Source organism: Tasmannia lanceolata, unplaced genomic scaffold, assembly GCF_043159265.1.
Source record: "Tasmannia lanceolata isolate RefF3 unplaced genomic scaffold, GAP_Taslan_0.1 ptg000016l, whole genome shotgun sequence".
NCBI lineage: Eukaryota > Viridiplantae > Streptophyta > Magnoliopsida > Canellales > Winteraceae > Tasmannia > Tasmannia lanceolata.
In genome coordinates, this window is record NW_027518693.1 from 8,578,074 (window position 1) to 8,603,988 (window position 25,915).

The window sequence follows — 25,915 nt, forward strand, 5'->3', positions numbered from 1 at the left end:
CTTTCCATTCAAACTAGTTGCCATTTAAATACGAGTTTTATTATTCTCTGTCTGAGAAAAAAAATCAAAGGCTCGTTTTATTGAGCATTTATTTGATGGTTTTTGGGAATCTGCTAGTCCAGCTACAGATTTTTTGCTTCACATATTTTTCCAACTCAATGGTAATTTTGTCCTTTTGTTTTGTTTTGTTTTATTTATTCCTAGGTTTGCTTGAAGTTAAATGTTTAGTATACACTTGAATCTTGTATAGGTATCTTTATCTCATCAGTGGTTTGTTTTTTTTTTTTTTTTAGTGATGGATTTTCTAGATCTTTTTTAGAATATCAGGTTTAGTTGATTTTGTTCCTTTTGTGGTGATTTTTTTAAAAATAAAAATAAATTCTGGTGTGAATCTTTTGAATAGGTTGGGGTTACTGCTAAAGGAAACACTATATTTTATTTCCATTTGATTTTGGGTAGCTCTTCTTAGGGTTTTTTTTCAGATGCTTGGCATTGTGTTTCTGAGCACTAATTGCTTTCTCCAATGCAGTCCCAGCTAATTTTTGCAGTTTTCTTGGGTGCTTTTTGTAATATTGTGCATAATTTTCTTGTGTATGGTAATCTTGGCGTGCTCAAATTAACATATGATTTATTAGTCATGGAAGGAAAGATTAGTTGGTATCAGTGGTTTACAATGTTGTGAATTGCTTTGGCTGATGATTTTCTTGGGGATCTAATTTTAAGTAATTCTTTTCTATGATTGAAGCATGCCCATTTATTGGGCTTTTAATAAGTGAACTCTGGTATTTGGGTTTTGGATGCTTTCACTGATGCAACTTTGGTTGAGCAGTTTTGATCCGCGCTTGTGTATTTTTTGTAATTTTTTCCCTCTTTACAAGATTGCCATGCAATTCATGTTGGGTTCTTTATTTTGGAGATTGAATGGTCAGAGGACGAAAGAACAGTAATTATAGGAGGTGGAAATGTGGGCAGCTAATTGCTTGAAGGGACTGCTTACTTTGATGTTCACTGAATTCTATATTACCAATTTTTTATGCTTGATATTAATCGACTCACAAGAATTTTTTTTAAAGTCTCACTGGTTTTTTTAATCCCTCCATGTCCAGGTTTCAATTTGGTTGATTTAAGGTGTCTTATGTAACTCTTTGGTGATTTTCTTGTTTATCGTCCTTGTCAAATACTCTAAGCAGATACTGGAGAGATAATATAACTGTGTTGTGATCTCATGGTCTATATAACACTCAGACAATATTATGCATGGAAGTTCTAGAATGCTGGAGTTACGAAGCACATACTTTTTAGGTTAGAAAACTCATTGTCAAATTGAATACTTTGCACGACTATTTTTGCCAAGGCACTCCTTGTTGAGTGGCCAAACCATGTTGGTGTTATACAGTATTGTTGGCTTTCAAATTGAAACGAGGTTTCAAAAGTCATTGGTTGAAACTAATTCTTACAAAACTCAGTTCATATTTTCAAATTCAAAATGTTCACGCTCTGTTTCTTTGAGGTTCCTAGTACTAAATTTGCTTTTTCAAGTAATTGATCGATAGTGAGTTTCTAGAATACTCCATTGAACTCTTTTTTTTATGTTTCAAAATATGAATCTTACACTTCAGACTCGACCTGGTTCCCTACCAAGTATAAGTTCAGTCACTAGTTTGAGACACTCGACCAAGAGGCACATTAACTATCGATATCCTTAACAGTTAACATAGTTTGCCCATCAACAAACAAGTATATGACCGTTATTACCTTATGTATCAGATTCGAAGTATTATTTCAAGCATTTCTGTATAATTATTTGAAGATAACTACACATGTTAATAAACAGAATAGTTTAGCTTTTGATTCGCATGGGACTGTTCCTACTTTGGTATTTACATAGATGAAGCAATTTATTTTTTTGGCTATGCATATCAACATGATTAATTATGTGTGCTGTGTAAATTCCTGACCTCATTTATAAACAATTGCGTTGTTATCATGCAGCCTTGAAGTCCGCAGTGTAAATTCCTTGCCTAATTTGTAAACAATTGTGTTATTATGCAACCTTGAAGTCCCAAAAGGAGTTTCATTTATGTGCTATGAGCAATAGTTTTTTATCTACACATGGATAAAATTCAAGCAGACTGCCCATACCCAGGGTGCTTCTTCTGTGTCATGAAGGAGGCAAATCCAAGTAAACGCAGAACTAGTATATTAAAGTTCTTCAGGGAACTTCCTTCTCAGGACGATGATGGCCAAGTTCTCCCAATCAGTGGCCTTTGGAACACTGCCATGGCACATCCCAACGATCCCGAGTTCATCGACTTAGGAATATTTGAATGCATGTCTGCACTTATATGGAAAGGTTTAAAAAATCGGCGGTGGCTTTCTCACGACCAAAATATATATATTCCATACTACGCTGCACATATTATCGGATCTTACACTATGAATATGGAGGAATTCGCAGAAAGTGCCATCCGTGCCGGGGTTATCCCTCCCTTAGTTGAGCTTCTGAGAGGACGGTTAACATGGGTGGAACAAAGAGTTGCAGTACGAGCCCTAGGACACTTGGCCACTTATGCCAGTACATTTCCGGCTGTAGCAAATCATGGGGAAGTTCTCGAGCTTTCGATCCAGCTGGCGTTAGGCTCATTGGAAATTGTATACTCTCATTTTTACCAATTTGTGGACCGAAGGCTCAGTTATCACTGTGATTTGCTTACACGTGGAATGGGCGGTGTGGAAATGGAGTCTCGGAAGGCCGAAGAGTGGGCCAGTCAGTTACAATGTTGGTCTCTTCAGCTTATTAATTGCTTTGCATTTAAGCCTGAGTTTCTCTCTGTTATTTGCAAGCCTGATTTTTTAATCAAATTGCCTGGTATGTGGGGTGGACTTGTTAATGAGAACTCACCGGCTGGTATTGGTTTATTGCGGACAATTTGCCAGCATAAGTTTGGTAGGGGGCCTGTTGCTTGTTGTCCCAGTATTATTGAAGGACTATGTAATATTGCCCGGTCATCAGATGACTGGCAGTATATGGCTATAGACTGTCTTCTCTGGTTGCTTCAGGACCCAAGTACTTGTCATAAGGTAAGATTTTTTTTTTTTTTTTTTGAGTAAACTAGTAAAGTCATAAGGTAAGAAATTTTAATCTAAGTTTACTATGCCATCCGTGGATTTGCTTGTCTGTCTGATCACGCTGGCTAGCTCACCTATGAATCTGTGATTTTATTGAAAAGGGCTTACTCTAATAGAAGTCAATTTGATGGACATTTTAATTGTGAATAGTTTTCTTTTCACCCATTTTGTTAATTGCTTAGACCTACATATGTTTTTTACATTTTGTTGGATTTCCTTTTAACGTACAGAGTAAACTACCTCCACGTGTTCAGCTTCCTCAGTTGAACATGGGAAAGACAGGCTTGAAATTACAATTCTATCTAAAGCACAAGACTTGGGAAGGCTTGAAAGGTGTATGGATGCCTAGTAGCTGGAATTTTAAATTACAATTCTATGTAAAAACATGGGAATCTATAAATTTGTCATCAGATCCTTTAAATAGATGAAGAGTGAATTTACAGTGTGATCAAAGCAAGGGCGGAGTAAACTCACATAGCATACTGTAACAACATAAATATGAAACCAGGAAGTGTTTTATTTGTATATTCTTAATGCCTTCTCTTAGTTCGACCCCATATGAATTCCTTAGGATCTTTAAGTCACCGGGATAATCCGACTTTCGTGTACGTTAAATTAACTATCTCAAGCAAGGAATTCCATCTTTCGATTTATCTCTTGAAGAGGTTCAATTGTTAGTATGACGTGATATTAAAAGGCATATCTATCTTTTTAAGTGAGTTTGTAGTTTTTGAGAGAAAAGGGTGAATAAAACCCAATCTTCCATTATGGTTCTCTCCACTTGAGTTTGGAGGCAATATGTTGAGCTATCCATTGTGATAAATATCAGTGGCATGTCCTATTTCCCACGTACATGCACATTTGTTGATTTACTTGGTTAGCTACCTTCCACGGACGGCCTCATTTTCACATACATTCATGCACCTTTGACCATGTGATTGGGGTGAGTGATAATATGTAAGTTGTATATAGGATGTTCGATGTTACTGGTTTATGTATTTAGGCTGGTGTTTTTCAAGTTACCACCGTTTAGAGTATTAATGCAACTGTTAAACCAGGACTGAGGGATCTGTTCGAAAATTTGAACCCATTAGCTTGTTTAACTTCTACAAATATTAATCATCCTTGCATTCATATCTAATGAACATTACATGGACATTACATGGATATTTCATATAGATTCGCATAAAAGGAAGGCATCTTGAGTCTATTTGATAGAGTTTTCACCTCTCCACATAGGATAGAGAATCACCAAACTGAAAGCCAACATTTTTGACATCAGTGCACAGCTACACTATGTATGTCTCTGAACCATTCATTTCTTCCATCTAGTTTACACTTGACCATAAACACCCAGTGGCTTCCAACAATGTTATTGTTCTGTGATTTGAGTAAAAACTCCCAAGTGTTGAGTGTGATAATTTCTTCATCTTTGCCTTCACCCAATTATTTTTAGCTTAAGCTTTCTCAAGTGAATTGGTTAGAAGGATTAAAGAAAGGCTCTTCACTAGCTGCAGGTTGTTGTACCTTCTGCAATATGTTGTTAGTTTCTTACTGAATTTAAGGAACTCTCCTAAAAATTTGAATATCACATGCATAAATGTAATTTTCCGCACATGAAGGAGTTATATCCTCACACTAAAACAAAAAACATTCTGATGAATTTTTTGTTCAGATTTCATTGTATCATTAGAATGTATTTGTCTTGGTGATGGGAATCATCATATATTATATTGGTCTTATCAGTATCCATCAGTATTCTGTTGCAGTTAACCAGTAATGTTAATTGTGAACTAAATGGTTTGTTAACTTTAATTTTTTTTTTCTAAGGTGCTTGAATTTTTCCGTATAGGTGATAGATAAGGCAGTGTTGGCATTTACAGACTTGGCAGAAATTTCAACTCTAGGCGATCAAAAAAAGCTTGGGGACACCATTGTTAATGTTCTTCAAGAATGTATCCAACAAGGAGGAGTTCGCCCGTCTCTCAGCAACCGTACAAAAGAACAGATTGATGAACTTTCAAATTCAAGGCAGAGACTGAAATGGGAGAAGAACATGCCAAAGGAGGATCTCCATATCAAACAGGCGGCCGCGCTAGTTGTCAAGCTTGAAGGAAATTCTCTATTCTCTTCAGGAAATATAGCTGCCGCCACATCAAAGTATTCAGAAGCATTAGCATTATGTCCTATGAGGTCCAAAAAGGAGAGAGTTGTATTATACAGCAATCGAGCACAGTGTCATCTTCTTTTGCAACAACCCTTGGCTGCAATAAGCGATGCGACACGTGCATTGTGCCTTCATAATCCCGTTAACCGTCACGCAAAAAGCCTGTGGAGAAGAGCTCAGGCATATGATATGCTTGGGTTAGCTAAGGAGAGTTTGTTAGATGCCATTTTGTTCATAAATGAATGTTCCCAATCGAATGATCCTGACCTTTCATTGAGACAAAATAAAGTTCCTGATTATGCCGAACGGTTAGTTAAGAAGGAGATGCGTGCTGCTTGGTTGTTTAGAGATGCAGCCATGAAAAATGGAGGTGTCAATTGTGAGGGTGATAATGGAGACATCTATGGCCAAGAGGCGGATGATTCCGAGTGGGAGACAGCAAGCGAAAGTGATATTGGAAACGAGGGAGGGGGAGAAATGGATGATGATGTTAGTGAATGGAAAAATGATGATGAAAGGAATGATAAGTATGAGAAGCATTTAATGAAAGGTACGTGATTCAACATTTAAATTTAAAATTTAGAAAAAACTATTTTTGGCTGAATCAAATCTACAATATATATTATCAAATTGTACGAATTTCTTCATTTTATCTTTTAAAAAAAAATCTACAGTATATTAATTCAAGATGCTAACCGTGTGTTTCTTGCTGTGTCAACAATTATGGAGTTCTGGACTCTCAATTGACACATTACATTTATTTATATTTTCTCTTTAATGTGTCCCCTTCACATCTAAATATCTAAAAAGAGAAATAAGTCAAATTTGTTTCAGCCTTGAAATCTAATGGATGGGTAAGTTCTTATTATATATGTTCCGCCATGCTAGACTGACTTGAATGGCTTCTTGAAATTTGAATCAAAGTTTTAAATTTCAGTTTTGGTTGCCATGGAAATGGAAACGTTTCGGTTTTGGTTTGAAATTTCGGTGGAAATCCTGTAGAATCACGGAAACATATGGAAATATATGCAAATAATAGAATTTAAAGAAGAAACCTCGGGAAATGCTAGAATGAGCATAAATACACACTTAGAAACCATCACATAAACAAGACAACATCCAAAATGATTTAAAAACATCGAACACCTTGGAACATGCACTGTTGCCCATGTCTAGTAATTTAATACATACCTCCTTTTACATGTAATTCATATAAATATTTATACATAATGCATGCACCATATTTCAAATGCAATTCATGTAGATATATTTATGTTACACATACTGATATAGTATACTAAAATTACATTTACGATTTTGGTTTTTACATTTCAGTCGTTTCGGTGGGGATGGAAACAGAAACATTTCGGTCATTTTGTGTCGGTTTTGGTGGGAATTTAAAACCATGATTTGAATCACAAATTTCCCAAATAGTTTGTATCTTTTGTTTAAAGTAAAGTTCTATGTTTATATACCATTCAGAAAAAGGTTCTATGTCATATGAATTTCGACAAATATTTATATTGTTTTTTTTTAATGGTAATAATTTGTATTATTTTCCCACTCTAAATAATGGAATCTAATGTGTTTAATGTGATTGCGGCCTCTACGAAATTGGAGTATTGACCCCACTTTATGGGCAACATAGGTGCTGCTCTATGCATCTTCCTACGTTCTCATGATGGTGGTAGGCTAAATCTCATTTTTGCGGTGTCTTTTCATGTTTTACCTTTATATATTATAGTTGTTTATTTCTTTGTTATAGTCGATCAAACTTAGATCCATTAGACCTTGTTTTGAATATATCATAGGAAAACAACTATAATGGTCGCTTGTTTTCACGGTCTTTGGAGTCACGTAGAATGTAAGGTGTAGAACCACATTTCATATTCCTAAGTTGGGCCAATCACGTATTGCAGGTAGAGTTCGCGCCTTGGTCACACAATATTATAACATGGGATTTTGGATCCTAAAATATGTGATTAGAGTGGAAAAATATTTCTACTTGGTTTGGAGGGATGGAAACATATGCCGAAAAAATACAGATGTGGAAGGTGCAAACACATTTTAGGAAGGTGCAGGCAAGAGTTGTGGCAAGATTAAGGGTTGCAAATTTCAGGGTGGGATGAGATGGTTATAAAATTAAGGTTTTGAGGTTTTAAGCAAGAGGAAGGAATATTTCCAGTTCTTTAATAGATTGTTTTTTTCTTGGGGAAGAAAGCGAGAATAAAAAAGAGAAAATATGAGAGATATATATTGCAATTAATGAATAAATAAGATACTTATCTCAAGGTATTCCACTTAGAGAGTTCCTTGGCATCTCACTAAAGAAACTTTGACATCTCACCAAAGATAAAGAAGCTTATGCTAGAATTACACTAGCAATTCCGAGTCTTTAGACAAAAGGAATCCTAGGCATCGCATCAAGAGGATCAAGCCATTGCACCCTAAAGAACAGGCATCACATCTCCACAAAGAACTTTAAGTAATTTTGATAGAAAAAAACTACTACTCCATTATGACTTAAAAAGACTTAAAACCACTATAAAAACTAATTACAAGTCTTTTAACATTAGCGACGGGCCCCATCTTCTTAACGCGTTGATTTTCTATGGCATCTTGGACGGTCCCCATCATACTTCCGTGCTTGGAAAGAGCTCGACTCCATCGAGTAGAGAAATCTGACCTACCTTCGACGTAGCCTCAAACAATGGTTCATCCGTTCCATGTATCTCGTAGCAAATGGAGAATTCTTAATTAGGTCTATGTATCGGGCATTGAAGGGGAAGGGGAAAAGATGAACAGTTGAAGAGGAAGAGGAAAAGATGGTGTCTATGTGGTCCATTCCAGCCCCACCTAGAGTTTTAGCATTTTATTGGTAGTCAAGATAAAATTCTCACTATCGACCACCTTATCAACAAGAACCGAAGAATGTAGAACATCTGTAGTATGTGTTTGAATGCGGAAGAATCGGTTAATCATCTTATCATTCACTGCCCAACTGTTGTAGAAATTTGAAGTCATGTTTTTTTTTAATGTTCAGCTACCAGTGGATGGCCTTGGCTTGGTCGGCCAGAGGAAAATGTTATGGAGTCTGTTCCTAGCATCTACTCTATGGATGATCTGGTCAAAAAAGAATGAGTGGATCTTTAGTAGAAAGATTTCAAACATTGTGGTGCTGAAGAAGCAGTAGATTGGTAGAACGGTGGAGTGGACTTCAGTGGCAAATTGCGTTAAGGGTGTGAAAACATCAATGATCAGGAGAAAGTGGAATTATTACTTGCATAGTTTTTTTTTTTTTTTGAATGGTTTGTGTAGTGTTCTTCCTTAAATTTGGGCCTAGATGGAAACCTCCTCCATTGGGGGGGAGTATGAAGCTGAATTTGGTGGCGCAAGTTGGAGGAAACCGGGTGGAGCGGGAGGAGGAATTGCTAGGTGGAAACCTCCTCCATTGGGTAGTATGGAGCCGAACTTTGATGGCGCAAGTTGGGAGAACCCGCATGGAGCAGTAGGAGGAATTGTTAGGTGGAAACCTCCTCCATTGGAGAGTAGCTACAATGGGGAGTCTGAAGCCAAACTGTGATGGCGCAAGTTGGGAGAACCTGTGTGGAGCAGTAGGAGGAATTGTAAGAGATGAAAATGGTGAGGTTAGGCTCACTTTTGCAGGTCCGGTGGGAGGGGGAACTCCACTTAGGCGGAAGCTTTGGATCTTAGGAAGGGAGTTAGACTTCTGATTCCCTTATTGAGAAATTGTATGTAAAGTTATTCTCTAAATGTTGTTAGATTGAGTAGAGAAGGGGCGGGGTACCCTTTGAAGCTAGCAGATGTATTTGAATAGATATTAAAAAGATCAGAGGGCCATCACATTCATTTTTGTCATGTGAAGAGAGAAGCCAATGCGGAGGCTAATAGATTAGCAAATGAAGGAGTTTCCTTTCCTAATCTGGTTATTAGAGATCACATGCCTGGGTAGGAAGGCCGCATAATTCATTAGTAGTATTTATGTTTTCAGGATTAGATGCTACTGTTTGCGTAGTGTCTGGTTTTTTGGCCTAACCACGTTAATCAGGCTCTTTATCTTGTAATGCACCTCTAATCAATAAACTCTGTTGCTATTCCAAAAAAAAAAAAATCCCGGATAAATGAACTCCAGATGTGGGAATGTGGGATTCTCCCTCCCCCCTCGCCCCTCCCAATAATTAAAAACAATCATAAACAGAGTTGGAAAGCAATTTGAGTAGAGAACTTGATAGAGACGCAAAATATTACCCAAATATGCCCCTATATAATGGGATTGCCATGATAGAAGTACACCAACAGGTACGCTCAAAAGCAAGAAGAAACTAAACACGCACAGACCACATAAAACCTCCTCTACAGCCGAAAACAAAGCCAATAAATTTGTAAAATTTTTTCAAGAAACCAAAAAATCAGGAAACCTCCCTAATCAATTACATGTTTCTCTCATGATGCACACTATAAATGGGTCCTTATTGTAACACACCCTCTATACATGGAAATCACAATATATATATATATATATATATATGGAAAAGGTTTCTAAGGTATCTCTCAGTCTGAGCAAGCCACTAAATACACCATCTCCCATGTTGTTTGACTCATCCAACCCATTCATTCTATAGGACCTAACATAGATAGGGTGGCCCTAAGAAATCATCTCCATAGGATCATGGTAAGCGTTGATTTGTGGAGGTTTAAAATGGATGGCTAGAAAGTGGGCTTTTACAGATCGAATGGTTAGGATGATCGAATGGTTAGCTTTTCTCATATATATATATATATATATATATATATATATATATATATATATATATATAGAGAGAGAGAGAGAGGAAAAGGAGTGTGCGGTCGAGGGCCCCAAACTCATGTGGGCCCACTTTGTTAGGATGATCCAAAGCATTCATTTGAAGGCCCTTACATAGATGGGGTATGTACAAAAAATCAGCTCCATAGGATCATCCTAACCCATCCCAAAGTGGAGGGAAAAATGGACAGACACCGTTTGCCACAAATATTCCATTTTGCCCTCCACTTTTGGAGGGGTTAGGATGATCCAATGGACCAGATTTTTTGTACACACCCTATATATGATGGGGCCTTGCAAATGAATGGTTTTGATCAGCACAAAAAATGTGGGGACCATGTGTTTGGGCCCTCGACCGCACCTAAGCTTAGGTGCGGTCGACCGCACAATCTTATTCCTCATATATATATATATATATATTAGAAAAGCTTATCTGCGCTCCAGCGCAGAAACAGGGGTGGGCCACATTGGGGGAAGGGATCCAAAGCATTCATTTGATGGGCCCTTTCATGGATAGGGTGTCCACCAAAAATCAACTCCATTGGATCACCATAGGGTGCCATTTGTGGGGTGAAAAATGGGCAGATTTGTGGACAAACAGTATCTGTCCATTTTCTCCCCCACAAATGGACACCCTAAGATGGTCCATTGGAGCTGATTTTTGGTACACCCCCCATCCATGATGGGGCCTGTCGGATCCCCCCCCCCCCCCCAATGTGGCCCCACCCCTGTTTCCAGCACTCGAGTGCAGGAACCCTTCTCTCTCTCCCCTCTCTCTCTCTCTCTATATATATATATATATATATAAGGAAACTGTTGGTGCGCTTAAGCGCCCAATCACATGGGTCCCAAATTTTCTGTGGTGATCCAAACCATTCATTTGCAAGGCTCTATCGTAGATAGGGGGTGTACCAAAAATCAGCTCCATAGGATCATCCTAACCCCTCCATTTGTGGAGGACAAAAATGGGCAGATTTGTGGACAAACAATGTTTGTCCATTTTGACCTCCACAAATGGATGGGTTAGGATGATTCTATGGAGCTGATTTTTGGTACACCCCCCATCTATGTAAGGGCCTTTCAAATGAATGCTTTGGATCATCCTAACAAAGTGGGCCCCCATGTGATTGGGCGCTTAAGCGCACCATAAGCTTGGTGAGCTTAAGCGCACCAACAGTTTCCTCTATATATATATATATATATATATATATATATATATATATATATATATGAGGAAAGGATTGTACGCTCGAGCGTACCAAGCTTATGGTACGCTCGAGTGCCCAATCACATGTGGGCCCACTTTGTTAGGATGATCCAAAGCATTCATTTGAAAGGCCCTTACATAGATGGGGTGTGTACCAAAAATCAACTCCATAGGATCATCCTAACCCATCCATTTGTGGAGGTCAAAATGGACAGACACTGTGTGTCCACAAATCTGCCCATTTTTTCCCTCCACTTTTGGAGGGGTTAGGATGATTCAATGGAGCTGATTTTTGGTACACACCCCATCTATGATAGGGCCTTTCAAATGAATGCTTTGGATCACCACAAAAATGTGGGACCCATGTGATTGGGCACTCGAGCGTACCATAAGCTTGGTACGCTTGAGCGTACAATCATTTTCCTCTCTCTCTCTCTCTATATATATATATATATATATATATGAGGAATAAGAGTGTGCGCTCGACCGCACCAAGCTTAGGTGCGGTCGAGGGCCAAAAACTCATGTGGGCCCACATTGTTAGGATGGCCCAAAGCATTCATTTGCAAGACCCCATCATAGATAGGGTGTCTACAAAAAATCAGCTCCATAGGATCATCCTAACCCTTCCAAAAGTGGAGGGCAAAATGGACAGACACCGTTTGCCACAAATCTGCCCATTTTTGCCACAAATCTGCCCATTTTTGCCACAAATCTGCCCATTTTTGCCCTCCACTTTTGGAGGGGTAAGGATGATCCAATGGAGCTGATTTTTTGTACACACCCTATCTATGATAGGGCCTTGCAAATGAATGGTTTTGATCACTACAAAAGTGTGGGACCCATGTGTTTAGGCCCTCGACCGCACCTAAGCTTAGGTGCGGTCGACCACACAGTCTTATTCCTCTATATATATATATATATATATATATATATATATATGAGAAAACGGTTCCTACACACGTGTAGATAAGTTATCTACACACTAGCTTAAAATACAGTGGGGGCCACATTATTTGGGTGATCCAAACCATTCATTTTTAAGGCCCTCACATAGATAGGGTGTCCACAAAAAATCAGATCCAGAGGATCATCCTAACCATTCGAACTGTGGAGGCAAAAATTGGACTAATTTGTGAAGGTTTAAAGACATCCATTTTACCTCCACAAATCGTAGGGTTGGGATGATCCTATGGATCTGATTTTTTGTAGACACCCTATCTATGTGAGGGCCTTTAAAATGGATGGCATGGATCACCCAAACAATGTGGGCCCCCACTGTATTTTAAGCTAGTGTGTAGAGAACTCTACACATATGTCTAGGAACCGTTTTCTCTCTCTCTCTCTCTCTCTCTCTCTCTATATATATATATATATATATATATATATATATATATAAAGCTAAAAAAAATAATTGGGAAGAAATTCAAAATTTTAAATAGATAATTGGAACCAATGTAGAGCCCTATCAAATTTCTTGCTAACATGCCCAAAATCACATGATTCCAACATATTTAATAGACAAATGACTTAATTATTGATAAATTTTGAAGAGAAGATTTTCTATTAATCTTGGATGCTTTAGAATAATCTCAAGGTGTGCTTATATAGAGCACTTACATGATTAACATGGAATGGAATTAAGATAATTATAGAAGGAAATAATCCTAATCAAATCTACCTAATCAAATCTACTTTCCTAATCTCTCTTGCTTGCCTCTTCTAATCCACTTGGCTAATTTATTTAGTTGCTTCATTTAGCCAACATACCCAATCTACCTCCAAGATGATCCAACAGTGAGGTCTTAACCCAATCCAACCGTTGGATCCCACATATTCTAACTTGCCCCCTCAAACGTATATGGATTGAAAATCGATATACGTTTGACAATAATAAAAAAATTCCCCAATACAATAGAATTCCCTAAATTACAAATGTAATCAAAATCAACCGATGCATATTTCCAGAAGTTGATGACGAAGATCCTTTGATAAAGATTGATGTTGTTGCCAGTGATCATTGATGATGGTTGCCAAAGAAGATGCCGCTTGACATTTTGTCACGAAGAGGGCTTAAAAGCCAATAGATCATATAGCCTCGATGGGGCTAGATGATACTCAAGCCTTGATGGGCGAGTAGATATGGGTCACTATGGACCAATGCCGGAATGGGCAAGAATTGGGTCACTATGGACCAATGCCAGAATAGGCAAGAAATGGGTCGCAATGAACCAATGTCGGAATGGGCAAGAATTGGGTCACTATGGACCAATGCCGGAATGGGCCGTAATGGGCAACAAAAGAAAAAAAAAACAAAGAGATGGGCTGCAATGACTGACACGCGGCAATAAACAGCGGAAGATTTTAATGACAAATATCGGTGATAACACGTAACTTTTAAAAACATTGGGCACTCCCTGAAAAAGAGTGCGCATATATCAAATGCAGGGACTCTTGTAAGAGGAGTGCAATAAAATATGCAAGGGCCAAGGGGATGAGAAATTAGAATGAAGGAGGTGCCCGTATCAATTTTGGAGTAGATATTTTTCAAAGGACAAGATCAATGGTGTGGTGAAATAAAATTGGGGTTAGATGAAATGAGAAGAGAGACTCCATGTGAGATGATTAAAAAAAAGAACCACTCAACCACAAGAAGAGAGGACGGACTTTCCTTTTGACTGATTTTACAACCACAAGAAAGGGCTGCTAATATCAAAACAGAGGGCTGTGGACATCTTTCTCCCAAGATGAAAAAGCTGAAAATATGAAATGGGGCTGGATTTGCAGCGGCTATGCATGGACTGGAAGTTTGTTTTTCCGGCAGGTTTGGGTGCAGATAGGCACTTAAAGATGGGTGCTAAGGAAAAATCAAAGTAGGTTAAGACGTAAAAAAAAATTATAAGGATTTACCGTGGCCGGACGGAAGGCGACATCGGCCATCCGCTGGAAAACGAATCAACTCGGGTTGTGATGCAAGGTCCGATCGACCTGCTCTAATACGATGATAAATTTTGAAGAGAAGATTTTATATTAATCTTGGATGCTTTACATAGAGCACTTACATGATTAACATGGAATGGAATGAAGATAATTATAGAAGGAAATAATCCTAATCAAATCTGCTTTCCTAATCTCTCTTGCTTGCCTCTTCTAATCCACTTGGCTAATTTATCTAGTTGCTTCATTTAGCCAACTTACCCAATCTATCTCCAAGATGATCCAACGGTGAGATCTTAACCCAATCCAACCATTGGATCCCACATATTCTAACAATTATGAACATGGTTCAACAAAGTGGTGGGAATAGAATATCCTAAAAATCCTCTGAAAATTCACCAAACACAAAACAATCCAATACTCAATCAAACTTCTCCAAAATCATGAGCGAATGGATTCTAAAAGCCCTAGCTTTGTTACCATATTGCGATGGTAATATAAAACAACAATGAAAGGTAAAGACAAAAGATCTGGCCACTTTATATAGAGCAAGGATTTCAAACACAAACCTAACCATTGTGAGACAAAATTGAGTTATGCATCCACGACTTGGTACAATTTGTCATCGTATGTACTATTATTTTGTTCTTTTATTATGAGAATATCTTCCCTTAATACTGTTTGGTTTGTATATGGGTGTGCTTGCATGTGTTTTCATGTTACTTCTATTTAATTTGGTCCCCTTTTACCATTAAAAAAAAAAAATGGTCCCCTTTTCTGCGCATTTGTTTGTTCTGCTAACCTATCTCTGCTGGTGTTTCCCATTCGTTTGCACGTCATATTCATTTATCATTGCATTTCATTCTGTTGGTGATCTACAACATCATAGACACAAGTAGTTTAGGTCAATCCACTAACGGTTTTTCTTCTTCTTATTTCTTCGATCTATTGTTTGCCTATTAATTTTCATCTTAATCCTGTTTTGGACTTGTGTTACAGAGATTAAGCACGGATACAACATACAGCTTGCAGAAGATGAATTATGACAATAAGTGATTGGTGCCATTTTTGTTTTAGCTTTCTACTTTTATGGTCATCAACATTTATCCGTCAACAGTAAAAAAATGGATCTGTCGGATGCAAGCTTGGTGGGCCCCATTCTCCACAGCTTTAGCTTCTTCAAATGAGCGAAGTTTGATTGAGAGGCAAGTGAACTGGTCCTTTTGTGTATGAATCAAACATGATTGTATTTATGCCAAAAAATGGTATTGATTTTTTGGGCTTGAAAATTAGACAGCAAGGAAGCAAAGAGAATTGAATCAGAAGAGCAGATGAGTGTGACTGATCTGCAATGCTTCATTGGGTGAGTGGTAGAAGTTTGTGTACATACTTTTCTTGGTTCTTGAAGTAGACTCCCTATTGTTGGAAACTCCATATGTGTTTTGAATTTGTTTTTGTGTGAATGATGGTTTTGCTTTTGTTGTTTGTTATTTTTATATAATTCTAATTGAAGAGACTTTGTAATATTTTTTTGCACTGTATTATTTAGTATATCCGTTGATCTTAACATGATCGAAAATAATCTGTTAGGACCCAAATGGGGCCTAAAATGATGCTTGTCTACTCATTTTATTTTATACTTTGTAGATTGGATTGGGTTCCTCTATCCTCCAAATGCCCTCAAGCTCAATTTTGACTGATGGGGCCATTTGGGTACTTCCTCTAATTCATGTTGTTGAGATGTTTCTTTCCTTCTCTTCTGGGGCCCTCTTGTTTTGGATTTTTTGAGTCCAATAATCAGTTTTGGAATCACAATCGATTCAAAAAATCCAAAACAAGCCGGGCCTAAACTTAATTTTGAGTCCAATAATCTGTTTTAGACTAAATCATTCTCAAGATCCAAAACAAATTATTGGACTGCTCCCAACCTGTCTACTGTTTACTGAAACTCAGAAAAATCAGTCTGGCTCACCACACAGTGGCACTTGATACTGAACGACATCAAAAAATCCCCTTTTGCATAATTGCAGAAAAGGTAAATGACATATTTTTCACTAGGGACTAAGGGCAATAGTCGGCTCTATAATTCAAATTCTGTTATGTTTAATGTTGTTGGTGAAGAATCACTGTAAGAGAAGCTCTATAAGGCAAAGAGCTTGACCAACAAAAATCTTCATTTATAGGGATAAGGATGTTAAGAATGCGAAAATATTCTGAATTCCATGAATGTTTTCAATGACATCTTGGATCAACGTCACAAAGTTATGTCGAGATCGAGGAAGAAACAAAAGGTCTTATTGTTTCTTATAGGGGTGGACATGGTTCGGTTTGGTTTGGTTTTGGGGTATACCCAGAACCGAACCATATATAATCGGTTCCCTAAAATTGGAACCAGAACCGAACCATATATGTTTGGAACCGAACCGAACCAGAACCATATATATAATCGGCTCGGTTCGGTTCTGGGTTTACCCAACCTTCACCAAATGTAGATATTTTGCCTAATCGTATTTATAATCGGTTCGGTCCTGTTTATATATGAACTACAAAGACTAACATGCACGAATTTGGAATAATCAGGCACAGATTTGGGCAATGCAAAAATTATATATGACCTACAAACATGCACAAATTTACAATAATCAAGCACAAATTTGGGGGGTGAATTAAAATTTTAAAGGCAAATCAACACGTTAAAGAGGGGTGAATTAAAAGGGGGTGGGGTGATTTTATCAAGTGATGAGGCATTGGGTTTTAAGGTGAGGGTCGGTTCTCGGTTCGGTTTTCGGTTCCGGGATCCCAAACCCAGAACCGAACCGAATTTCCATCGGTTCCAGGATATTAGAACCGGAACCGAACCATATAAATATGGAACCGAACCGAACCATATGTGCCAGTTCGGTTCGGTTCCTCGGTTCGAACCGGAACCATGTCCATCCCTAGTTTCTTACCACACTTCCTATTTCAAGAGGCAATGGAGTGAGTATGAAATTGTCTGAAAAAGTTAGTGAAGATGAAAGAGATCACAACAATTGCTCATATCTAACGAGATGATGACAAAATCCAATATTGAGGGGAGCCAATAGCACTAGTTGAAGAATCTAACTAGTGCGATCCAGCCACTAGGGGTAATCACTCTTATCCCTTCTTTCCATCAGTGTCCAATCTCGATCAGGCCCAAACAAGATCCACCCAAAGCAAATCTTCATCATTGGTGTTTCAAACTGGGTCATTCCCCTCAAATTAAATGTATTTAGATAGTCCAATCGCTACATTTTTTAAAGATACGGACCATCTACGAGAGACGAATTACTGTCTTTCTTGGGTTAACTTAAATCAGAAAAATCACAAAAGTGATATGCTTGGTTCCGATATCATTTCTCTTTAACCAATATAATCTATAGCAAATGATAATCCAACAAGGAGCATTAGGGTTTTGGAGGCCCTTGACTTTAATAACCAATGAAGATTGAGCCCACACATGTGGTTATTAAGAGAAGATTAGTAAGAGATGATAACCATGGGAAGCTTCCTCTCTTACCAACGTGTTAACCACAATACAAAAATCTCAACACCACCCGGCAACTTGTGTTTATTGATTATTTAAAGCCCAAATCACAACCCAAATCCTTTTCATTTGATCATATATTATATGGATATGATAAAGTGGCAGCTCCTCAAGATCTCCCAAAGGATCAAATCTTTGCTAAAACTAATCAATTAATGAAAAGGCAGATCTCTTCAAATTCTACAAGGACTACTCATGCCAGTGTTCATATCTATTTGAGTGGTTCTGAGGTAGGATGAGTCCCTGTCACGGCCTAGATTCCTACGGGAAAAAATAGTGGAATTTTTTTTACAATGGGCTAAAGCCTAACAGTGATTGTTGTGTGGAGATAGAACAAGGCCCAAGGGTCATGAGCTTCTTTATTTGGAGAAAAAGCAATGCCAATATTTGGGGAATAAGCATTGGCCAACCTATTTGGGGAATAAGCATGGGCTACCATGTACCAGCTTCCTCAAAATGGGGTCTTATTGACTAGTCCCAGGCGACTATTTATCAAGAACACATGGCTCCACAAAATCGTAAGACCATGTATGGGGACTGACCCTTGCTCAATGTCAGGAGGTTCGCTCATAGTTTGATATTTTGGTTTCCTAGGGATAGATAAACTACACCAATCTATCCTGAACTTGATGGTTAAACTCTAGTAGGGTGACCATACTATAGGTGATGCCAGGATGCTTAAAAAAACTTAACATTTCTTAGTTATAGTTTTTTATTTATTTTATGAATGGTGAAGAATTGAATTATGAAGAAAAAAAATTGGGGGATCAGTTTGGTGTTCAAGATGATCAATGTACAACCCAAATGAAGAAGAAAAACAAAAAAATACAACAAAATGCTCATCAGGGGCCGGGGAGAAAATCAAACATTTCCAATGTCCCCCAGAGGCTCCCTCCCTCACTATCCTATCTGCCTCACTATTCATCGGCATTCTTACATGGTGGAAGAGATCAAGGATCCCTCTACTCGATCCAAGATCTCTTCAGTCCAAGGAGCAAACCTCCAAGCGTAGGGGAGACTCCATTTTAACCATTTTATCAGGTTGAGTGAATCCCCTTCCACAATGACCGTATTAATGAATAAGATCTCCTCATCATCTTATTCCTTGATGAATGGCTCTAATCTCCACCACATTGGAATCTGTAAACCCATTGGCCTGACTTATTCTTATTATTTATTAAAGACAACTAAATTTTGCTTATGAAATGTTCATTGGTTGCTAAATTGATGCAACAGAGACAAATCTTCACCACAAAAGCATTAATAGATTAATATTTTTAGGGTGAAGATGTATTCTCATTTTTCATACGGAAAAAAATAAATGAAAGAAGAGTTTTTAAAAGAAATAAAAATACTAAGAAGCATAACCAGGTGCACAAGCTGTACACCATTAGTCACAGTCAAACCAAATAAAATCCTTGTCAAACTTATTTTAACATACAGTTTGAGTCCTATAGTAGTTATCTTCTCTACTATATGATCAATTATTTATAGTTAAAGAAGGATCATAACTAATGCTATACCTCGAGGTTTCCATGCAGCACTTGTTTGTAGCCACTAATAAAGACTTTTGTCTTTGGTGGTGTACACGGGTTGTTTAGACTTTCTAACAAAGCCTAAAAAATGCTCATTCTCATATAATCCTTTTATAAAACAAGATATGGGTTGGATATGGGTTGGGATTTCCTCCATTTCTTTTTATATTTTATGTAATAAGATCCTCCCAAGCAATCTATACAAAAAGCAAGCACCATTAACACCTATATAAGCATAAGCCAAGGCCTTCTTCTCCAATTCATCTCTTCTTCAAACCTTTCACATCTTTGTCTTTATCTTCCCATGGATACCACTAGCCAACACCTTTCTTCCTCTCTCCAATGCGAATTGAGAATCATAAGAGCGAAGAACATCGAATTTGTACCTGCCGGAAACCTCTTCGTTAGGTGCTATCTTATCACTGGTAACGGGAAAAGAATCCGGCTTAACAGCCGGGAAATCCCTTCGATGTTCGATCCATATTGGAACGAGTTCATCATGTTAGAGTGCGGTGGAGGGGCCAATGCTACAGAGGAACTAAAGCAACAGAGTGTTGTTTTCGAGCTTCGGTGGAGAAACAACACATCGGTTCTAGGCCGAATTGTGGGATCTAAGCTCTTGGGGAGAGCCGAGATCCCATGGGAAGATGTGTTAGAATCAACCAACATGTCAATGGAGAAATGGGTCACAGTCTCAACGGCGAGTAGTGCTCTTATCGGCCTTAAACCCCCTGCTCTAGAGGTGGGGATGAAAATTCGAGTCCCGAAAGTAATGGAGAAAGCGAGCAGAAGAACGATGGCTTCGAGCAAGCGGAAGGGATGCGGCTGCAGAGATGGAGACTGTTGTAGAAGATATGAGGACATGTTTGCCATTGGAGCAGCAATAGAAGTGTTGTAGGTTTACCTTAACAAACTCCATTAGAGTTATACTTAATATGATATGATCCATAGGCATAAAGATTAGTCATTTTTCTTTGTGGGGTATGAGAGTAACTTTGGGTTATTGGATTTGTTTTTTGGAAATGTATACATAGACAAGTCATGATCAGTTTTATTTACTTCTCTAATTAAATATGGGATCATCTTGTGTTTATGGCTCCTCTCATGGTTTTATTTGGTTGCTTGATTTGGAGATATGGGAATCTTGTAGAAGGAAGATCAAATTGGCCATTTTATGATCATCCCAAAGAAGATCCAAGCATAATCAAAGCTTCTAATTTGGAATCAAGAGTAGGATTTTAAAAAGGAAAAGAAATATTTTCAAAAGAGAGCAGTGGTAGCCTTAAATATTGTCCAAATATCGCACTAATTGGACCATCCTGATGATCCAATAAATATTGTTTTAGATGTTGAATATATACCGTTGCCCTTTTTTTTTTCATCTGACCATTCATTTGCAAGCCACCAATCGAGCGGTTTAGATCTTTCGATCAACGATGATTTTGGCCGATGCACTAGTTTTCACGAGACCCTTCTAAATTTCTAATTACACGGTCTGGAGAAAATCTGATAAATTAAAGTGATACCATTATACATTAAGGCCCTGTTTGCGAGCCGGGGGGATTTGAATTTTGAGAACTGTTAATTTTGAGTCCAATAATCAGTTTTGGACTCGCATTTGGCTCTAAAAATCCAAAATAAACAGGGCCTAAATGTCCCTGTAAATAAAACATAAACTGCAATGGTTCAAGTTACATTTTTTTCTTCTCATGTGCAATCAAACCATGAAAAAACAAGAATTCCGGAAAAGCTTTCTTTTCCAATAATCAGTTTTGGAACATAATTTTTATTCCAATAATCAATTTTGGACCCTCTCAATTCTCAAAATCCAAAACAAACTGGTCTTAAACATTATTTTGAGTCTAATAATTAGTTTTGGACTCACACTCGGTTCTCAAAATCCAAAACAACTTGGGCCTAGAATTGGGGTCGGTTTTCGAGCTTAGGTGCTCTCATCGGCCTACTGCTCTTGGGGTCTGTTTCTAACTTTTCGGTAAGAAATGTGTGATTTGTAAAGTTGAAGCCTCAAGATCATGGATTGGTTGGTCAAAAGCTAGTTTTCTCTTGTTAAAGTCACAGTCAAAGTGAAGGTCCAATTCATACCTACAATTGAAGTGTCATACTTGATTTCTAAGAAGACTCCAAAGGAAATTCGGCAAAAAGATGCGTTAGGCTACATTCCCCACCCCCTCACCCCTGTTTGGATTAAATGTCCCTGTAAATAAAACATATACTGCAATGGTTCAAGTTACATTTGATAAACGAAGGCCAGGTTGACATCCATTTGATAAACTGTTACACAGCACACGTTTCATCATCTCGCCGAGACGAATAACTTCTTTTCTTGGTTTAGCTTAAATCAGAAAAATCGCCAAAAAGGTAATTTTTTGTACATGTGGTACACGTTGGAGAAATGTGTGTAGGGCTGGCAATTTCACCTGTTAAAACGGGATCCGCCCCGCCCCGTTCGGGGCGGGGATGGGGATGGACCCGGCCCGGCCCGTTTTAATATGCAAGCCAATATTAATATCCTCTTATTTTAGTATTGTTTTAGTGTTTTTTAAGTTAACAGTAAATATTTTTTTATGCTAGTGATATTGGCACTACCAGATTTTGATAAGTGCATAAACACGGCTTGTCTTTTTCTTTTCTTTTTTGGTGTTAAAAAGTTTTTTTTGAGGTGAGGATTTTTGTATGAGGCGGGGATGGGGATTAGGTATTCCCCGCGGGGCAGGGACGGGGAATGCAACATCCGGCCCGGCCCGCCCTAAATGTGTGGTTCCAATATCATTATTCTTTAACCAATGTAATCCATAGTAGATGATAAATCTGACGAGGAGGCCCATGACTTTTATGGCCAATGAAGTTTGAGCACAAATGTGGTTTGTGAAGATTAGTAAGAGGTAATAAACATGGGAAGCTTCCTCTCTTGCCAACGTGTTAACCACAATACAATTTCAGCACCACCCACAAACTTTGTTTATTGATTCTTTAAAGCCAAAATCACAACCCAAATCCTCTTCATTTGATCATATATTATACAGACATGATAAAGTGGATGCCCTTCAAGATCCCCAAAGGATCAAATCTTTCCTAATTATCAATGAAAAGCCAGATCTCTTCAAACTAATCAATGAGTGGTCCTAAGTAAAGGGCTTTGATCACCCACTAGGAAAAGACTGGAAGTATCCCTTCGATGCAAATATAAAAATAAAAATCATATACATATATAAGCCCCACTCCTTTTTTGAGGGGGGGAAGGGCAATAAAAATAAAAAGAAGGGATTTGCTATCGTCCATCGCAAAAGACATTTCTCGGATGATCTGTCGCATGTCAGAGCAGCCACCTCATTAATGAAGACGAAATTTGCTGAAAAGTGAGCCTATGTGGCTGCTCTGACATGCGATAGACCATTCGAGAAATGCCTTTTGCGATGGACGCTAGCAAGTCCCTGAAAAGAAACTAATATTTTTTATGTTATTTTCCTGCATATTCAAATTTTTTTATAATGATTAAAAATAGTACTATAAGCTAGTTATTTTTCATTCGTAGAGGATGGGACTGAGATACGGCCTACACTCCTACCGGGAGAAATAGTAGGGAATGTTTTACAATGGGTGAAAGCTTGCCAAAGCAATTCCGTGTGGAGATAAAGGCCCATAGGTCGTGAACTTATTTAGTTGGAGGAAAAGCAATGACAATTGTCATATTTTGGGAATAAGAATTGGCTAACTTTGTGCTAGCCCCCTTAAAATTGGGTTCATATTGACTCGGCTCAGATGACTGTTTACCAAAACACAGGTCTCCACAAAATCGTAAGACCATGTATGGAGGCTGATGCCTGCTCGATGTCAGACACTCCATTCATGGTGTACTATGCATAGAGAAACCACACCAATCTATACCTAACTTGGTGGATTAAACTCTAGTGTGGTGACGATAAGGTAGGGGAGGTCATGCAAAACAATGGCGTGATGCCAAGCTGATGAAAAAAAACTTAACATCTCTTATTCTCTTTCTTTTTTTCTTTTTTTTGGTTTTCTTATTTTTGATAGGTAAGCTGGGATCGAACCCCTGACCTCTAGGTGGAAAAACAAATCCTTGACCATTGAGCTACGGCACAATCCCTCTTATTCTAATTTAAAATGACGAAATTTTGCTTATGAATTGTTAATCGGTTGATAAACTGATGCAACAGAGACAAATCTTCACCATAAAAGCATCAATGGATTAATTTTTTTAGGGTGAAGATTTTTTCTCATTTTTTGTATGGAAAAAAAAAATATGAAAGAACTGTTTTTAAAAGAAATAAAAATATAAGCATAACCCCTCAGATCTTAATACCTTGATTTTAGTTCCCATTGGGATTAGTCGCCTTTTTGTGTAGTTAAAGCATATGACTGAGTGGTTCGAATATCACACCATTTGGCCTGTTGTGAACTAGCCTTTGAACTATAGCTAATTGTTGAGCTTTGCTCTATATGCTGGCTTAACAGTTCCTATACCTACTCGACCAGAAAAGCCTAACGAGCAAATGAGCCCAATCCACCTCTTGCCTTCTTGCTTTTGCACCTCGCTTCCTCATCTACTTAGTTAGCATACACAAGCTACTAAAGCTAGGTGCACAAGCCATACACTATTAGTTGCAGTCAAACCAAATAAAATACTACGCAAACTTATTTAACATACAGTTTGAGTCTTAGAGTGGTTGTCTTTTGTATTTAATGATCAAGGACAATGATGTATTTGCACCCCCTTTAGGATGATTTGCACCACTTTGAACGTGAATTCTGGCAGACTTTAACACCTTTTGATGTGTAAAAGGGTGCGGATCATCCTACAAGGGGTGCAAATTTATCCACTCCCATGTTCAATTATTTAAAGTTAAAATGGGATCAAAGATAATCCAATACCTCCAGGTTCCCATGCAGACTAGTTCCAGCCAGTAATAATTTTTTTTTACACTTTGGCGATTTACAAGGGCTGATTAGTCTTTCTAACAAAGCCTAAAAGATACTCATTCTCATATAATCCTTTTATAAAACAAGATATGGGTTCGGATTTCCTCCATTTCTTTTTATATTTTATGTAATAAGATCCTTCCAGGCAATCTACACAAAAAGCAAGCACCATCAACACTATATAAGCATAAGCCAAGGTCTTCTTCTCCAATTCATCTCTTCTTCAAACCTTTCACATCTTTCTCTTCATCTTCCGATGGATACTACTAGCCAACACCTTCCCTCCTCTCTCCAATGCGAATTGAGGATCATAAGAGCGAAGAACATCGAATTCGTTCCCGCCAGAAACCTCTTCGTTAGGTGCTATCTTATCGCCGGTAACGGGAAAAGAATCCGGCTTAACAGCCGGGAAATCCCTTCGATGTTCGATCCATATTGGAACGAGTTCATCATGTTAGAGTGCGGTGGAGGGGCTGATGCTACAGAGGAACTAAAGCAGCAAAGTGTTGTTTTCGAGCTTCGGTGGAGAAACAACACATCGGTTCTAGGCCGAATTGTGGGATCTAAGCTCTTGGGGAGAGCCGAGATCCCATGGGAAGATGTGTTAGAATCAACCAACATGTCAATGGAGAAATGGGTCACAGTCTCAACGGCGAGTAGTGCGTTTATCAACCTTAAGCCCCCTGCTCTAGAGGTGGGGATGAAAATTCGAGTTCCGAAAGTAATGGAGAAAGCGAGTAGAAGAACGATGGCCTCGAGCAAGAGGAAGGGATGCGGCTGCAGAGACGGAGACTGTTGTAGAAGATATGAGGACATGTTTGCCATTGGAGCAACACTAGAAGTGTTGTAGGTTTACCTTAACAAACTCCATTAGAGTTATACTTAATATGATATAATCCGTAGGCATAAAGATTAGTCATTTTGCTCTGTGGGATATGAGAGTAACTTTGGTTATTGGATTTGTTTTTTTGGAAATGTATACATAGACAAGTCATGATCAGTTTTATTTACTTTTTTTTTTTTTTTTGAAATGGAGTTTTATTTACTTCTCTAATTAAATATAGGATCATTTTGTGTTTATGGCTCCTTTCATGGTTTTATTTGGTTGCTTGATTTGGAAATATGGGAGTCTTGAAGAAGGAAGATCAAATTGGCTATTTTTTTTAGGGATGTGATAAATCAACCCCTATGTGTCTTTCTCTCTCCTCTGGGTGAGAGAGAGAGAGGTCGATTTAAGATATATGGGGGTCGATTTATCACTCCCCTTTTTTTATCATTCCAAGCATAAATGCATAATCAAAGCTTCTAATTTGGAATTAAGAGTAGGATTTTGAAAAGGAAAAGGAATCTTTTCAGAAGGGAGCTGTGGTAGTCTTAAACACTGTCAAATTGTTGGCCCTACAACGGATGAGCCATGGCCCAAAATATTGTGAAACAACCAATTACTCCAAAAGCTTAAGCTGCTGGAGAAGGCATTATTTTATCTTTTATACTTTAACACTCCCCTTCACGCGTGGCCCCTCTTTCTTTGGGTTGGCCTATACATGGCACATGTTGAACCACTTTTGGGTTTGGCTATTGCATG

At 38.1% G+C, this 25,915-nt stretch overlaps 3 protein-coding genes across 4 annotated transcripts; all 3 read left to right on the forward strand.

Moving 5' to 3' along the window:
* Window positions 1–15,791, forward strand: LOC143848162 (uncharacterized). Of its 2 annotated transcripts, XR_013235331.1 has the most exons (5): window positions 1–161; window positions 1,993–3,081; window positions 4,982–5,846; window positions 15,265–15,474; window positions 15,567–15,791. XR_013235331.1 is itself a non-coding variant. In XM_077357023.1 (4 exons), the coding sequence occupies exons 2-4, from the start codon at window positions 2,113–2,115 to the stop codon at window positions 15,309–15,311; spliced, it is 1,881 nt and encodes a 626-aa protein (XP_077213138.1). In that variant the 5' UTR covers window positions 1–161; window positions 1,993–2,112; the 3' UTR covers window positions 15,312–15,791. The 2 variants fall into 2 exon arrangements, 1 of the variants encoding a protein (XP_077213138.1); XM_077357023.1 differs by having other exon boundaries at window positions 15,265–15,791.
* A 3,881-nt stretch (window positions 15,792–19,672) lies between these two features.
* Window positions 19,673–20,266, forward strand: LOC143848966 (uncharacterized). The gene has a single exon (XM_077358007.1). The coding sequence runs from the start codon at window positions 19,673–19,675 to the stop codon at window positions 20,264–20,266; it is 594 nt and encodes a 197-aa protein (XP_077214122.1).
* A 4,320-nt stretch (window positions 20,267–24,586) lies between these two features.
* Window positions 24,587–25,180, forward strand: LOC143848967 (uncharacterized). The gene has a single exon (XM_077358008.1). The coding sequence runs from the start codon at window positions 24,587–24,589 to the stop codon at window positions 25,178–25,180; it is 594 nt and encodes a 197-aa protein (XP_077214123.1).
* Window positions 25,181–25,915: the final 735 nt, after the last annotated feature.

What these genes read in the sequence shown, in the direction of transcription:
- LOC143848162 (XM_077357023.1), top strand. Translation starts at nt 2,113, where the DNA reads ATGGATAAAATTCAAGCAGACTGCCCATACCCAGGGTGCTTCTTCTGT. An exon ending in ACCCAAGTACTTGTCATAAG is followed by an intron (nt 3,082 to 4,981) that starts GTAAGATTTTTT and finishes TTTTCCGTATAG; the next exon opens with GTGATAGATAAGGCAGTGTT. An exon ending in TGAGAAGCATTTAATGAAAG is followed by an intron (nt 5,847 to 15,264) that starts GTACGTGATTCA and finishes CTTGTGTTACAG; the next exon opens with AGATTAAGCACGGATACAAC.
- LOC143848966 (XM_077358007.1), top strand. Translation starts at nt 19,673, where the DNA reads ATGGATACCACTAGCCAACACCTTTCTTCCTCTCTCCAATGCGAATTG.
- LOC143848967 (XM_077358008.1), top strand. Translation starts at nt 24,587, where the DNA reads ATGGATACTACTAGCCAACACCTTCCCTCCTCTCTCCAATGCGAATTG.